The sequence below is a fragment of the Brassica napus genome, chromosome A3, assembly GCF_020379485.1.
Source record: "Brassica napus cultivar Da-Ae chromosome A3, Da-Ae, whole genome shotgun sequence".
Classification (NCBI taxonomy): Eukaryota; Viridiplantae; Streptophyta; class Magnoliopsida; order Brassicales; family Brassicaceae; genus Brassica; species Brassica napus.
The window spans coordinates 19247079-19263329 of NC_063436.1; the positions used below are offsets into that span (position 1 = coordinate 19247079).

Sequence of the window (16251 nt, forward strand, 5' to 3'; positions counted from 1 at the left end):
TTATATTTGACTAATTGGCCACTTTAGTGATTAAAAATTGTTGTTCAAATTTTATAGTTAATTTATTTTTCACTTATTCTACTTATTTATTTTTATGTTTCACAACAACTTTTAATTTGTATATCATTGTTTTAAGATACAAATTATTTTTCCTACGTAGTATATGTTATCATTGTCGTATACTATTGTTTATGATTTTTGTTGTAGTAATGACCCTAAAGTCTACTAACTAGATTTGAGCTTTATGATCCGAGACCATAAATTGTGTATTTGATCTTGGGCCGTCAGACAAATAATCTAAAGTTTAAAAAAAAAAATCAATTGTAGGTTTTCGTTTTATGATAATGTTGCCACACTAATAGAAACACAATGAGCTAAAGACTTAATTGTTAGGAGTAGAGATTCCATATTAACGTACCGCTCTTGAACTTGTGGTAGTGATCTAGAGAGGAAAACATAACGATCAACAACTCATTGACCACAAGAAGCCAATCCCACATATTAAAGAACCATGTCACGTACACACTTTATATAAGCGACTGTGAACTATGCTCATACATATTACAATGAACTGGCCAAGTTTGAAATGTCATACGTATGCATGTGATATGTAAATATGAACTTATTGAGTTAGATAAATGTATGGGGATGCCATAATCATGTTACTAGTGTTACAATTTACTAAATAGTTATTCATTTTTCAAGATTAACAAAAGCTTTTTTTTTTTTTTGGTTTTTGGTCAACAAAAAATTTGAGATGATGAAAGAAGAAACAGGCCTTGTAATATAGGGCTTCCGAAGCCTGTTATAGGCTCAAAAATAACTATGTCACAACCGAATATTATCCTATTTAATATCACTCCACAAAATTAAAGTCAAAAAGTATTTATGTTGCCGCGTTCACGTGGCGACCACGTGGCAGCCAAAATCCAAAACAGAACAAAAACTCATACTTCCTGCGACGATCAAACCAACAAATAAAATAATTAAATTCAATTCAATTCCATAAAAAAAAATGTTTTTCTTTGTCTTCCTCTGACTGAATCCTTACTCAGATCGTTCATCTTCCAAGCGGAAGCGTCTCCTTCCATCACCGTAGACGCCTTCCGTGACTGTCTCTACTCGCTCTTTCCCTGAATGGTATGGTTAAACTTACCGAGTATCATCACTTTGCATGAGCTCTGTTCTGTCTCCTCTCAGTTTTGTGTTTTGTTTCAAAAGTTTTGAAATTTCTATCTGATTTGGTGAATTCAATCACTGGGTGTTTATGGGTTTTGCTTTGTTTATTGCCTTGACCGATACAGTTGCAATCTCAGAGCAGGAAACTGAAGACATGCAGTCAAAATCTGAAAGTGGGAATCAGATCGTTTCAGAGGCTCATCATCATACATCCATCAACAGTTTAAACCCTTGGCTACGTGCTGCTGCTGCCTGTAATGCAAACTCTTTCGTGGAAGAAGCTGGAGATAAGTCATCAAATGAGTCACAAGTCACAGCCTCTCCCCAACAGTCAGGTGCAGTTGACTTGTCTTCTCTTGTTGCTGCTTATTACAAAAGTTGTTTTCTTTTACCAAGTCTAGTTACTGTGTCTCGATATTGCAGCTGCTGATTACAGTGAAAAAAGCCAAGAACTTGTGCATACTGGCAGTACACCACCTCCTCACCCTCAACTTGTTAGCCACACAGTTGTAATTTTCCCAATACATATCTATTATCTAGCTGATAATTTTCAATATGTTACTTACGATATTCTTTATTTGGTTATTAATAATCATGCAGGGATGGGCATCCTCAAATCCATACCAGGATTCATATTATGCTGGAATGATGGGAGCCTTTCCCTTGGTATATTACTTTATTTTCCAATATAGTGCTTTGAAGTCTAGCATGTTTAAGATTGCGTTAAAAGTGTTCATGGTGTGAGGATTGTGCAAGTTATTTTTGAATAAATAAACAAACTATTTGCGAGAGATTATTCTTTCCATGCGATTTACTGATAAGTTATCACTTTCCCTATCAGACTTATGTTCCATACGGTGGGATGCCTCATTCAAGAATGCAACTGCCTCCTGAGGTGGCACAAGAACCAGTTTACGTGAATGCTAAACAGTACCAGGCGATTATGAGGCGAAGGCAGGCACGCGCCAAGGCTGAGCTAGAGAAGAAGCTAATCAAATCCAGAAAGGTGATAAAAACTAATTAGTTTCATGGTAGCTCCGATATAATTGTGAACACATCACCACTGCTCAATGCATCATTTTTCTGTGTGTTTCTCCACAGCCTTATCTACATGAATCTCGGCATCAGCATGCTATGAGGAGGCCTAGGGGTACTGGAGGACGGTTTGCAAAGAAGACGAACACCGAAGCTTCACAGCAAAAAGATGGAGAAAAGACTACCGAATCCCCAACTTCATCTAATTCTGATCAACCTGAAGGTTGTAGTGATGAGTTTAGAACACATCAGTCCGAGGAGATGCAGAGCTCAGCTTATAAGAGAAGGGAAGAAGCAGACTGTTCAGGGCAGCAGTGGAACAACATTTCCTCAAACCATCCTTCTCAACCTCTTTTAGCTATCAAGTAACCTCTCTGGCAGGCAAATCATTCTTGGCTCTATCTTTGTTGGCTTATGTGTTAGCAGCAGCCATTGAAGAGTTATCTCAGTTTTCTTCTTTCTTGTTTTGTACAAACACTAGTGTGCTTTTGTTAGAATGCTTCTTAGTCAACACCCTTTGGGTTTAGTAAGAGCCTTGAAGTTTTGAATCCAAAAATATGTGATTAATAACTAAATTCCAGTGTGCTAAAATGGAAAAAAAAGGGAGTAATGTAGTACTACAAAACCTTTAAAGACTTTCTTGTAAGGGCTTTACCTAGTCTTGGTCACATAGGCTGACTTATTGCTACAATGAACATTTCTATACTTTTTATGTTTTTATATCAGAGTTGGTCAACTCTTCAGCTTCCTCCTCGCCTTGAGTTTCGTCTAGGTCAACTTCTTCAGTATGGTCTGAACTTGCTGCATCTGAGGAGTTGTTACCCGCCTCTGTGATGTTCACAGGTGGCTGATTCTCCATTAAACCAGAGAGTGCTAGCTTTGGTGACCACTCAAGGACATCATCAATGATGTTTGACATCCTTCTTTGGTACCTGTATGCACAAAAAGTCACCACAAGTCAACCTTACAGCAAAATAAAATAGGGCAAAGAACCCGTAAAGGTTCACTCAACCAGAGAACTTATAGCAATTAGAGAAAACAATCTTCTCTTGAGAAGAGGGAACCATTAATGTACCTGGCACGAGCAGCCTCATCAGGGGCATGGCGCCTGAGCAGCATGACAACAACAACAGCCACAACTGTGTAGAAAAGTCGAGATGTCCACTTGGGAGGTTCTTCCTCGTCTTTCTTTGGCCAGAAACGGAATAGTTCCTTCAATGTGGCTTCCTCTGCAAGAATGTTGGGGAAGAACCAGACACGCTTTCCAAAAAGAATCCACATAGCACCAAAAGCAACTGCTCTCACTGCAACATTCATGGTAATGAAGAAAGCCTAATTTCAGTATAAACCAATTTAAAACTATATATCACATCAGCAGTCAACAAGTCTAGCAGTGCTATGAGTGGCAATTAACTAAACAGTGTCATCAACGAGATTTAGAACCAATAACAGAGTCATCAGAGTGAAAGAGCACACTCAAAAACAAAAGAAAAGCAAAAGCAGATTATACATGTAGAGCTTACCGAAAAGCAAAGAGAGAATCATCAAAAGAATGCCAGCACACGAGTAGAGAACAATGAGTTTGCAACGGTGTGGGTACACAGGAAACAAACAGATAGCGAGAGTCAATACAGGCCAGAAGAAGGACAAAAGTGTTTGCCAGAGTGGATGCCGTTTCTCAAACGTCCATGCAAAAAACGCATCAGTCTCAGAGAAAGCTTGATCATCCTGCATCAGAAACAGCAAAAAACAAAATCAAAGCCTGAGACATTTGCGCAATTGAATGGGCTTGAAGCTAAGATGAGACAACAATGTCCAAAAGCAACAGTCTTTAGAAGCTAACTCTCAAGTCAAACACAGGCACTCTGTTATAGAATCATACTTCTTAGCATATGAACCAACTTACACGGAAAATCTCAAGATGAGCAGGCCAAGTAGAGAGCTTTTTCTTCCCGGGACGAAGGGTTTTGGTAACACGATCACATCTAACCAAAAGGTTCTTCCCCAACAACACATTAGCGATATCTTCAGCGTCGAGGTCACTATCTTCTTCAAGAACCTCTTTACACTCGGGGTGATTCTTCACGAAGCTCACGAAATCTTTCCCTCTGAAGTACTCAACTCGCGCTTGCTCCATAACAGCCCATCTCGATTCCAACCCCTTGTTGTCTCTAACTTTCTCAGCAAACAACTGAAACAAATCCTTCGTCGCACCTTTCTTCTAACAAAAAACAAAAACAAAAACAAAACAGTGTTTGACATTCAGACAAGGAAAATATACATGTGTCTGCACATTAATATAATGACGAACAAGAGACCGTAATTTTCATATAATCGTAGGTTCATCGAAGCAGATCAAAAGCAAAGGTTACGTAAGCATAGAACAAGTTTTTATTTGGAATTGGTTTAGCAAAGCAATGAGAGAAGAGAGCGAACCTTAGGTGGAGCATCGGATGATCGTTTAACCCTCTTCTTCTCGGTTCCGGCCGACTTCTTCATCTCTCTCTCTCTTCTTTCGAGACAAGACGGAGAGTGTTTTTTTTTTTTTCGTTTTTTTTTTCTTCTTTTACAGATCCAAAGTGTTTTTTTTTGTTTATGACAAAAAAAAAACTGATTTTCTGTAACCCGGTCGAAGCGTTGAAATCAGGCCGCATAACCGGTCGAGTTATACACAGACTAGCACGGTTCCATAAGATTATAGACTATAAAACTATAAACCATTTAAATATATAAAAAAGTTTCGAAAATGCAAGATTGATTTTTACTGACATTTATAGTTTAATATAAGGGATTTATGAATGATGTTATAAAAAAAAAAGGGATTTAGGAATACAAAATACCTTTAATGAATGAGATATTCTATTGGAATATTCCTTTAAATATCTCAGAAATATATAAAATAATGAAATCAAAATAATAAAAAATCGTTTAGTCAAAAAAAAAATCTAAATCAATTAGATAGCGATATATGCTATTATAGTTTTCGTATCTTTAAGTTTTTGTTAAAAAGAAAGTATCTTACTATCTTTTTTCATTTTAAAGATTTTTAATATTTAAATACTCTGTGAAATGCTATTGAAAATAGAGCTCTAATAAATTTTAAATAAGAAAAAGAGATGCAATCAAGTTAAGCCTTTTATAAGCCTTCTTCAGTTCTTCTATTACTAAGGCAAAGATGGTTTATCCAAGGTTTTGTGGAAGTGAGTTTCTTGTTTGATCACGCCTTGGGGGAAAGGAAGGAAGATGATGTCTCCTACATCTTTTACCAGCATGTCGTTGACCTTTGTCTTTGTAGTGAAAAGGATGCAGAAATGTGTTATTTCTTGGCAGTTCAAACATGGGGGTTTTGTTGTGACCTCGTTGGATATTGCGCCAAAACGTTAGCTAGTCTGTGATACAACATTAATGTTTTTCTCCTGAATAAAGCTAACAGATGATTACTGCCGGTCAGCAGGTGTACCTGGTGTTCTTGCTGTCGTTCAGGATACTGCTCTTAGGCATTTGATAACAGTTCATAATCGTTACAACTTACAAGTGCCTTTAAACTGAGTTGATGAATATGTATCTATAATTACACTCATTGTTGTAACTTTGGCTCTCTTTCCTTTTTTTACAGAAGGCGATTATAGTACACAAGATTGTATAGAAATTAAGTTCAAGAGTCTCCTCCTGTTAAGACGAAAAAACTGTTCATAAACTTGAGAACCGTATGTATGCTTTCGGTTACATAGCACTATAGCAGCATCTATTAAGTCACCCATACTCAACGGTTGAAGGAAAACTCATGCTTCTCTCAAGTCTCAATTCATTACTCACATCTTAATTTACAGATAAGTTAAACATTTACTGATGTTAATTCATTACATGTATCTTGGTACATTTTACATTTATCAACTACTGCTTTGGTTGCATTATTGTCGAAACCCATCACTAACGGTTGTTGATCATCACTTGCTTAACCGGATCAAACCACCTAAATTAAACACTCACAATTGTACAGGAACCCAACCCGATTTGAAAACTCCGTATCAACCCGATTCAAGAAGTATATTGAATTTTATCATATGAAATTAAAACGCATCTGAAGGAACTGACCGAATACTTATATATAGGGCTGGGCATAAAATCCTTAACCCGAAATCCGAACCGCGAATCTGAACCTAAAACCCAATCCAAAATATAAAAAATACCTCAATGAATCTGGTAGGGTGCCGAAGTGTTGTTAACTGAACCGAACGGGTAACCCGAAAACCCAAAAAATATCCAAAGAAACTAATCTGAATATCCAAATTAATATATAATATAAATATTTGAAACATAAATATGTTCTTCAAATATTCAATTTCATATTTATTTAGACATATGATATCTAACAATAAATATTTAATTAATATATAATATAAATATTTGAAACATAAATATGTACTTCAAATATTCAATTTCATATTTATTTGGATATATGATATCTAACAATAAATATTTAAAATTTAAATAAATACTTTAAATACTCTATTATATACAAAGAAATATATATATTTCTTATGTTTTACTCTTAAATTTTAGATTTTACTTTGGATATATCCGAACCGATCCGAAACCGAAGTGTTATATCCGAATCCAATCCGTACTTGTAAATTTACTAGAATGGAACCTAATAAATGTTACAAAATAGAACCGAAAATGAAAAAACCCGAACGGGTATCCGAACTCCCAGACCTAGTGCAACTTGTATACATTCTCTAATTGCGCTAAACGGTTTAGCCTAAACCAAACCAAGAATCGAACCAAAACCGAACGCCCGCTCATTTGGTGATTTTCAAAATCTAATTTAGGGTTTTCGGTTCATGCGTATATAGAAAGTGTCAGCTGAGTCGAATAGTTTATTAATCGCTTTCCTCGCTCCAAGAGAATATTCTTTAAAAAAAAAAAAGATTTATCGAAACCCAAAACCCTGACGGTTACAGCAATGGCGGCGGCGAATAAACAAATCCCTCTTTCCGATGACCTAAACTACCAACAATGGGCTCCAACCGCGAAGAAGAAGCTAGTGGAGAACGGAGTATGGGACGTCGTCACGAACGGAGTCCCCTTCGATCCAACCAAGCTCCCAGAGCTAGCCGCGAGGATCACTCCCAAGGAACTCGCCGAGTGGAGAGACCGCGTGATCAACGACATGAAAGCGCTCAAGATCCTCCAATCCTCTCTCCCAGCTTCCACTTACCGCAAGACCTTCTCCGTCGCCTCCGCCAAGGATCTCTGGGATCTCCTCAAATCAGGCAACGAAGCACCGAATCGCCCCAAGCTAACGAAGGAGTTCGAAGATCTCGCAATGTACGACGGAGAATCGATGGATAGTTACCTGGAAAGAGTTTTAGATCTCGTCGAACGGTTCCGCCGTTACGGGAATCCGAAGTCCGACGACGAAGTCATCACCAAGCTGCTGACCTCTCTCTCATGGTTGTTCGATGATTCCACGACGATGTTGGAGGAGATCATGAGTCTTCCCGATATGACTCTCAACGATCTGATAACGCTTCTTGAGTTGTTTGGAGATCATCCAGGCGAATACATGACTCAAGAGCTGAAGAAGCATCACAAGAGTCTTGCGAAGGCCAAGTCTGAGCAGATGTGGTGCGGCTTGTGCAAGAAGTACGATCACAATCAAGAAGACTGTTACCGCAGCGACACGAGCGGACAATGCCATGTTTGTGGAGCAAGAGGAGGGGACTGTGCGAGAGGTTGTACGGTTAAGAAGAACGGGAAGCCTGAGCATCTGATGTTGGCTGTGACTACGGGTGATTTTGCGTATGGTGATGATGGGATGTGGATGGTGTACTCGACTGCTTCGGACCACATGACTCCGTATCTGAAGGTTTTCGCTACGCTTGATAGAACGTACAAAGCTCGTGTTGGGATGGCTAATGGGAGTGTTGTTATGGCGGAAGGGAAAGGAGATGTTAAGATTACGATGAAGGGTGTGAGGAAGGTGATCAAGAACGTGCTTTTCGTTCCGGGGATTAACAGAAACGTGTTGAGTATTAGTAAGCTGACGTCAGGGGGAGGTTCGGTGGAGATTGGTGGAGGGGAGTGCACTATTAAAGATGAGACTGGGAAGGTGTTTGCTAAGAGTAGGTTTGATGAGAGAGGCATTGCTCTGCGTTTGAAGGTGATTAGGTAATGTTGTGGTCACCTCTTGATAGGTCTCTGCTTGAATAAAATTGGTAGTAGTTTTAGTTTCAGTTTGGATTTGTCTGGTGTTATAACCTTAGAGCATGTGCATCAGTGAACCCCATGAAAGGGGTTCACAAAGTATTTTTTTATTTTTATTTTTTACTGTTTGATTTTTGTTTTAAAAAAAAAAAAAATATTATTCGGACCAATCGCGGGCCGCCACGTGTCGTGAGGCCCGCGTTACAGTGATGAACCAGGTTCAGTGGGAAGAGCTTGGGAGAGACAGGTTCATTACTATTCATTATTATAATATTTTTATTTTTTTTGGAATCTGTGTGAACTCCCCATGAGTTCACTAATGGGGGTGCTCTTAGGCCGCTTTAGTTTTCAGAAACTCTATTGTAATTCACTTCTTTTAAGTTTTCATAATAATGAAAAGAAGACGAAATCTAGTTGAAGATTATAAGATTTTGATCAAATATATGATTACATACCAAATTTGAGAAAATTTACCGAACAACAGAAAGAGATAGAGAGAAGAAAGGTGGATGGTTGAATCAGTAGCGGCAGATCTTGGCGGTAGGCATTGTGACGCAGACCTGAGCGTATTTCTTCTTAGCCGCTTCTGTCCCACGCTTGGGCTCCTCCTCGTCCGCCATGGCTGCTTTAGCCAAGGCACAAACGGCCGCAGCTGCAGCAGTGAACATGAGATCCCTCCTCATTGTGGTGGTGCTCTGTTCCTCTTTGGCTTTGACTTCTAAGCTGGTTGTGTTCTCGGTCTTTGAGGCTCTGACCACGGACATCCTTCGTCCGGAAGTGGCTGACGGAAGCTTAGCGACGGCTGGGAGGAATGTTGCTGTCATGGTCATCGATGCCATTGCTTGAATCCTTCGTTTGATTTAACCCTCTCTCTGGCTAGTTAGGTATCAGTAAGCGCTTGTGAGATGGTTGAATGTGTTTTATGAAGTTTGGAGGTAATATGAGTTAGTGGAAAGCGTTGAGTTTGATGAGAAATTATCCATTTCCTTATCCAAGTAAGATTTTTGTGCGAATGGTTTGTAGCCACGTGTCATGTTCTATCTTTGTTAAGAAAAACCATGAGCGGCTCTCCTCTCTCGCAAAAGTGGACTAGATACTTTTTGTAGTGCAGCCCACATATGGGTCCATGTGATAAGTCTATATGAAAATAATCAGTACAACAGTGAAATCCTTTTTGTCATAAACACATTCAAATCGTAACACTAAGCCAACCAATTAGACCCCTAATTTCTTTTGTGAAGGCCTCTTAGTCTTGTGATTCACTAATGTTTTGTGATGATGACTGTTCTGCTGCATTACGAGTGTCTCCTGGTCAAAGTATGGGCACCGTTTGCTTGGGTAATAACATAGATGAGCCTGATGGTGTTGAGAAAAATGAAGACTGTTTGATCGAAATGATCAACACTCTTCAGGGAATTCCATATATGCCATTGTATACGTGTAGGTGAAAACATCAAGTCTTAATGAAGGTGAATAAGTTGACATAGAGACAATAGAAAAGGATGCCTTCAGTGATTCATGTCAGTGGAGGAGCTGCAGAAAAGGCCATGGAGTTGCAAGCAGAGAAGGCAAAGCCATCAAACATAGTTATTGCTCATAACAGCTACATACTACATTTCCTTTACACCCAACAGTGGGATACAACTAGATTCTCTCGCGGAACCCATCACTTTCCTTTATTTATATGCATACAGATGGATAGATGGATGTCAGTACTATATATGTATATGGTTTTAGAGTAAAAGATAAATTTGTTCAAGTGTCACGAGGGCCGTCAGAGGACTGAGTCTTTCTAAGGTTCCAGTGAAGACCGTCGTGGATGCTGCGTAGGAAGTCATGAGTTGATTCAACCTGGCAAGCCGTTGAGACAGGCCACGGTGCAATGCTACACACTAGCGCATCTCCTGCTTCAAGCTGTTTCCTACCTTTCCCATCAAACGATACCCACGCAGAGCTTCTGCTATTGAACGGCACTTGCACTCTCACCGTCACGTGGTCCGGTAATATCAGAGGCCGGAAAGACAGTGAATGCGGACAGATCGGTGTGAACAAGATCCCAGGAACCTGTGGATGGACCATTGACCCTCCAGCTGCAAGTGAGTAAGCGGTGCTACCAGATGTTGTAGAGAGTATAAGTCCATCGCCTTGCACACATGTGACAAAGGAGTTGTCGCAGTAGCATTCAAGGTTTGTGAGGTAAGATGATATCCCACGGTCGATGGTGACTTCGTTCAGAACAAGCGTGTTCTCCTCTGTCTCGTAGTCATGCCTTGCTTTGTCTCTGATGATGTGACACTGCAACCTGTGTCGTAGTGTAATGCTTATTGGACCCTTTAAAACCGCTTCAAGACAGTCTCGGTATTGTTCGCTGTCTGTGGTATCATAAAGAGTTAAAGAATAAAAGTTCTAGTAATAGATAATGCTTATAAAGAAAAGCTGTTGAAGGAGGAGATTTTAAAGGATACGGAAAGGAGTCATGAATCCAAGAGATCCCATGGAAAATGGAACAATTGGAGGCACTGGTCCTTTGAACATGGATGCTGCCTGTAATTAGTGAAGATGTTCCATGTTAGATCGTATTATAAAAAAGTGACAGAGATGTGAAGTGAGGTTTGACATTACCCATAGAACAGTACCGTCCCCACCAAGAGTTATAACAAGGTCAACCTTTGGGTGTAGAAGTGAAATTTCTCTGTCTGCATTTAACAAAAAGTTTAGCTGGAGCCATCCAGGCAATGGATATAAGAATATCTTTTACCATCTTCCCAAGTTTGTACAAAGTCGAAGGAACTTGATTCTGATAAAAGTTCTGCCTTCACTCGTGGCTCCACGTAAACGTTCAATCCTTTGTGCTCTCTCAACCATCTGAAGTGGAAACAAAATATGTTTACTTCATCTTAAAACAACACTTTTTGCCTTCCAACATAAGTTCAGAGAGAGAGCTACAGAAACTAATCCTATGGTTTGTGTAAGCTAATCTTAACGATCTCTTTCCGAAACTAGTGCAAAAAGTGTATATACAGACCTGACCATTTCAACAGAAAGAACTCGCACAGAAGTTGAGTTAGGTTTAGTGAAAATAATCACAGTTTGTGGATTGGTTTCCCATGTCAGTGATATCTGAAACACACAAGTTGTTTAAATTGCAGCATATATTTTTTGCCGTTAGTTGTAAATTCAGAGAGTGAAAACAGTCAGAATATAAAACTAAACCTGTTTACTGCTGCGGTCAGCTGTAGTGATATTTCCACTCTCAAACGAGACGATTTCTTTCTTGTGTTGATCATTAGCCTGCCCCTTGCACCCCCATGAAAGCTTAAATGATGCCTGCATCAACGTTCAAACAGGTACTTAACGAAGAACAAATATTTATCTAAACTGATGTTGTATACTAGCCGAGTGCTGCTGATATGCTATATGTTGCCTACTTATGTTTATTATCTTGCATACAGACAATATAAGCAATAACTAGACACAAGAAATAATTTTATATATATTACCTTTCTCTTCAGCTTGTTGTTACACCCATTAGGACTGTTAGATTCACCACCATCTTGCAGAACATCATGGGAGCAAATACGCTCCAAGGAATACCTTTCTGACTTCCCATTCTCCTGACCATGACGCCGCGGAGACTTGGCTAAATGATCCATCCCCTTGTTACCAGATTCATCGGCACACACTCCATTCAACGGTGCTGTGATACAAACCAGAAAAAAAACATACATATTATTCAAACCAAAGCTCTATTAGAACTAATTATTGAAATTAACTTAGAATGGATTATAGTAAATCATTCAATGCTAAACCTTTATGAAGCAACTCTTGGTTCTTGGACCTCTCCAACTCATATCTTCGTTTCCACTCAGCAGCCTCAGCTTGAGCCAATGCCTTTCCTTCAGCAGATCCTCTTAAAGCCTTTGCAACAGCTACATAAAACCTTCAAAAGTGAGTTCTAACGACAAAGAAAACAACAAATAATCCAAAGCTTTACTTACTTCTCAAAGCCTCAGAAAACTCAATGAGGTGATCATCTGTTGCTAGCATAGGAGTCTGCTGAGTAAGAAGCTCCTCAACAGCTTTCTCTGATTGAGCAAGTGAAGAACCATTTTCTGGGTTTGATCCCAAACTGTTTACATCTCCATTTCCAAAAGAATCCTGCCAAGCAAATTGAATAAAGTTGATAATGTTCTGATTCAAAGACATAAGCTTTGAAGATAAGACATAACCAGGAACAGGTGATGCTATGAGCTGAAGAGAAACTAAGAAAAAACCTCTCTCACATTCTCAATTTCCAAATCAATTTTCAATAAAATGAGATCATAAAAATTCCCAGAGAGTGTGAGATTTTACATAAAAATCAAAACTTTAAGACGAAAAAAATAAACAGTAAGAGAAATCAAAGGGACAAAACACGCAAAGCAGAAGAAACAGATGTAATGGAAGTACAGTGTAATTGAGCTTGTAGCTCGACATTGAATTCTCTCTATGATCCAAGAAGAAACTTATGGATATTTCATTGTCAAGACGGCAGATTTATATACAGAGAATATGTGCAAGAAGGAAGGAAGGAAGAGTCGTAAGCAAAGCATACAGCTTTTTTATTTTATTTTATTTTATTTTTGTGGAACAGTAATTGCTTTGAAGTTAACGACCGGATCTCACATATTTTTTGACCCCCAAATAAAGTCTTCTCTTATATTTAAATAACAAAACAAAAAGGAAATATAATACTTGCTAGAAAAGATTTCAGATATTTTTCTTAAAGTTCTGTATTTTATACAGATAATATTTAAAGAGATCTGGAACTATAGCTTTTTGATATTCAGATTAGGAGAGTAAAATATTATATAGAGAAGATGGTTTGAATACGGGGCACGAATAGATTTTCTTTTTGGTTTTCGTACATTTTTCATGCAACACTAAAATTTCATACTCCTTTTATTTTATAAAAATGCTATTTTAATGTTTTATTACAATGATTGTTATTTTAGAATCTAATACAATTTATACATATTTTTATTTGAATATTTATTACAAAATGCATTGATATTATAAAAAAGTTTTTTTTTCAAATAACTAGTATAATTATTAAAGACATAAATGAACCTTTTTTTTTGAAACACTTTTTTAAACACGAATGAACTTTAAATATTTCCTTAATTTTTATGAAATGTCAAAATAATGTAATCCTCCACGAGAATCATTAATTAACTTTCATGTCTTTTCTAGTTCATAAATCATTTAACGTGTGGTTTGTTAGTTAGACTGGTTGTGGCCTTGTGGGCATAATGAAATGAAATGTCGACTTTAGGCTCCTAATTCTAAAAATAATATGTAGGGTGCGAAATGTTATAAAAAAGTTATTAATATTTTTACTAAAATATCTTTAGCCTCTAAGATCTCAAGGAAACAAAGTTGCTAGAGGAGAAGATAATGCATGCTTTATGTAAATGGTCCTAACTTTCGGAGAGGTAACGTCAAGAATTTCTTTGAAAAACTTTTATATCTTATTGCTACATACAAGTTTCCATGGTTTTTCAGATTAATTATAAGAGTTTGGTTGATTGGGAAATTCAGTCCACATATATAGTTTATATTTGAATTTTGTATGATTATCTTTCGGAATACTTTATCTACTGATCGTTACGTGATCGAATTTTATATACTGGCCGAATTTCGATAATGTTTTTAAACAGCCTAACATAATCTCCAGCATTATATGTTCACATGTGAACCACCTCTATTAGATAAAAAAATCATTTAACAACTTAACCAGCCATTATTTACCAATGCCATTAGATCACACAAACCTGAAGTTTCAAAAGTCTTTCTTAAGTTTTCAAGCTTCTTCTTTCTATATAACCAAGTGTGAGAAAATCATTCGCTTGTATCTCATGCTTTATTTAATTGGACTCAAGGCTATTCTAAGTCCAAAATACTATAGGAAATGCATCTGCCAAAAAGTATAAGACTGCATACAATGGAAAATAATGATGAAGTTTTAACATCCGCAGCTATGAGAATGATAAGCAATCCTATCAACACTAGGGGGATTAGGAGATGATGATTTAGTAAAAAATATTACATAATACGATTGAAAATGAGAAAATGAAAAAAAAAACATTACTATTTGCAGATGATATGTATATATATTGAATTTAAAATTGGATTTTGAAATTAGAGTTCTTTTATATTAACCTATTAAATTAATACTTTATCTAATGTTAATTTAAGAAGTCATAGTGTATACGAAAGATATCATTTTTGTTTTTAATAAAAATAGATAGAATAGTACCAACTTTACACAATTAGTTACTTTGGCAATTACAGATTTTCTATAGTATGAGTGGTCCGTCCCTAACAACGCGTGGCCGAATTTTTCACTTTTTTCTGGTCCTCAATCTCAACGTGGTTGCAGTCCGGTCGTGGGATTTTGGTTCCACTACGTCTAAGTGCACACTAGACTTCTCGTGCATCATGATTTCTACACGTAGTTATCTGTAAGCCACAAATCCAATAAACGCTTTAGATTCGATATGCGGAGCTTCGAGATTAGCATAATGCAGTGTTTTTTTGGACTTGGACGGCAATTTCTGTTTCATGGAAATATTCAACCAAGTTGACTTTATATTCCGAGGATCCTCTGTTTTGTCGTATATTCCCATGTTGCAATATGTTATTTTCGCTAGAGAACGACTAAAGTCTTAGTATACTTGAATTTCAGAAAGGCCTTATAAATATTGCGACCGTAAAAAAGTCAATGAGGAAGTGTAAATTTTCGCAAATTTATAGAATAAGATTTAACATAATATTTTTCTTGAAGGATAATACTTTTTAGTTGCATGTGAATTCCCTTTACGTACTTTTGTTGACATACTACCAATTCAAATGCTACTTACTATCTGACTTTAATTTGGTCACAACAGAATTTTTTTAGAGTTCACATACTCAGAAAGTAAAGGGGTAGAAGTTAGCAATACTTTGTAATGAATATTTTGCCATTTTTGTCTTGTCTCAAAATAAAAGGTCAATAGACTTTTGAGTTTTGAGGATCTTGATCTTGACCCAAAGTATATTTGGTACATGTGCCATCTTTCTCAAATTGTCTTTTATATACCAAACATAAGGTGTAATCAACATTGGCTTTCACATTGTGTTTCCTTAATAAAGAATTGTTCCACAATGTGTTTCCTTCTCGTATACGAATTTACAAACTGGATAATAATGGCATGTATATCCATAACTTCAGAAGTACGTTAACATTTGATAATCTTAAGTCTTAACACATGTATGCTTCACAATGCTTTAACAAAAAAAAATGTATGCTTCATAAACGTAATATCATTTACAAAAAAAGAAAGATGGATATGTTTGGTGGAGTGAGTCTCGGCCGTTTAATCTCTGCACGTTCTCGTGATCTTTCTGCGTTCCATCCAATCCAAGCCGAACAATATAATGCTGGAGTATTTTTCGAGTATTTGGATATGTTTGATAGTCTTTCCTTCACTTTCCAAGAAGATTGCTCTCAGATTTTAATGCATTTTATAAGAATGATCCAACCCATTTTATATGAAAATGTTTGATAACAGCTCTAAGAACATGTGGGTCAAGTGGAGAACTGATTCAAAGTTTTCCATAGAGATAGCTAACATTGACGTTGACAATGTAATTATAAATTACTAACTAGTTTTCTTCTTATTCTATACAGTATTTAGTATTTCTTCGAATGTTGTTTTCATAGTCATTCTTGTCTTATTTTCATCTGCCCATTTTAAAATATATCTAGTATTTCTTCTAGGGCTCTTCTTACCCGATCAATTGGTT

The 16251-nt window shown here is 37.1% G+C and overlaps 5 protein-coding genes across 9 annotated transcripts; 2 read left to right on the plus strand and 3 right to left on the minus strand.

The window, feature by feature from the left end:
* The first annotated feature begins 897 nt into the window (after window positions 1-897).
* Window positions 898-2764, plus strand: LOC106420571 (nuclear transcription factor Y subunit A-9-like). 4 transcript variants are annotated; one of them, XM_013861430.3, is made up of 6 exons: window positions 898-1140; window positions 1317-1514; window positions 1603-1688; window positions 1780-1845; window positions 2021-2185; window positions 2281-2764. In XM_013861430.3, the coding sequence occupies exons 2-6, from the start codon at window positions 1334-1336 to the stop codon at window positions 2581-2583; spliced, it is 801 nt and encodes a 266-aa protein (XP_013716884.2). In that variant the 5' UTR covers window positions 898-1140; window positions 1317-1333; the 3' UTR covers window positions 2584-2764. The 4 variants fall into 4 exon arrangements, with proteins under 4 accessions (XP_013716884.2, XP_013716883.2, XP_013716882.2 ...); XM_013861429.3 differs by having other exon boundaries at window positions 906-1140; window positions 1305-1514; XM_013861428.3 differs by having other exon boundaries at window positions 920-1140; window positions 1322-1514; window positions 1603-1685.
* Window positions 2756-4811, minus strand: BNAA03G35990D. Of its 2 annotated transcripts, none has more exons than XM_013865103.3 (5): window positions 4651-4811; window positions 4121-4435; window positions 3738-3942; window positions 3290-3518; window positions 2756-3146 (listed from the first exon to the last, which is right to left on the minus strand). In XM_013865103.3, exons 1-5 carry the CDS (start codon window positions 4711-4713, stop codon window positions 2924-2926), a joined length of 1035 nt encoding a protein of 344 aa, XP_013720557.2. In that variant the 5' UTR covers window positions 4714-4811; the 3' UTR covers window positions 2756-2923. The 2 variants fall into 2 exon arrangements, with proteins under 2 accessions (XP_013720557.2, XP_022572270.2); XM_022716549.2 differs by having other exon boundaries at window positions 4121-4432; window positions 4651-4785.
* A 2369-nt stretch (window positions 4812-7180) lies between these two features.
* On the plus strand, window positions 7181-8392 carry LOC106424464. Its single transcript, XM_013865220.3, has one exon. The coding sequence runs from the start codon at window positions 7181-7183 to the stop codon at window positions 8390-8392; it is 1212 nt and encodes a 403-aa protein (XP_013720674.2).
* Window positions 8393-8835: 443 nt separating this feature from the next.
* Window positions 8836-9388, minus strand: LOC106424465 (photosystem II 5 kDa protein, chloroplastic-like). Its single transcript, XM_013865221.3, has one exon. The coding sequence runs from the start codon at window positions 9261-9263 to the stop codon at window positions 8943-8945; it is 321 nt and encodes a 106-aa protein (XP_013720675.2). The 5' UTR covers window positions 9264-9388; the 3' UTR covers window positions 8836-8942.
* A 589-nt stretch (window positions 9389-9977) lies between these two features.
* On the minus strand, window positions 9978-13120 carry LOC106439670 (NAD(H) kinase 1). Its single transcript, XM_048776545.1, has 10 exons — window positions 12874-13120; window positions 12423-12582; window positions 12234-12353; window positions 11925-12121; window positions 11638-11751; window positions 11450-11544; window positions 11183-11289; window positions 11047-11120; window positions 10890-10968; window positions 9978-10796 (listed from the first exon to the last, which is right to left on the minus strand). The coding sequence occupies exons 1-10, from the start codon at window positions 12898-12900 to the stop codon at window positions 10180-10182; spliced, it is 1590 nt and encodes a 529-aa protein (XP_048632502.1). The 5' UTR covers window positions 12901-13120; the 3' UTR covers window positions 9978-10179.
* Window positions 13121-16251: the final 3131 nt, after the last annotated feature.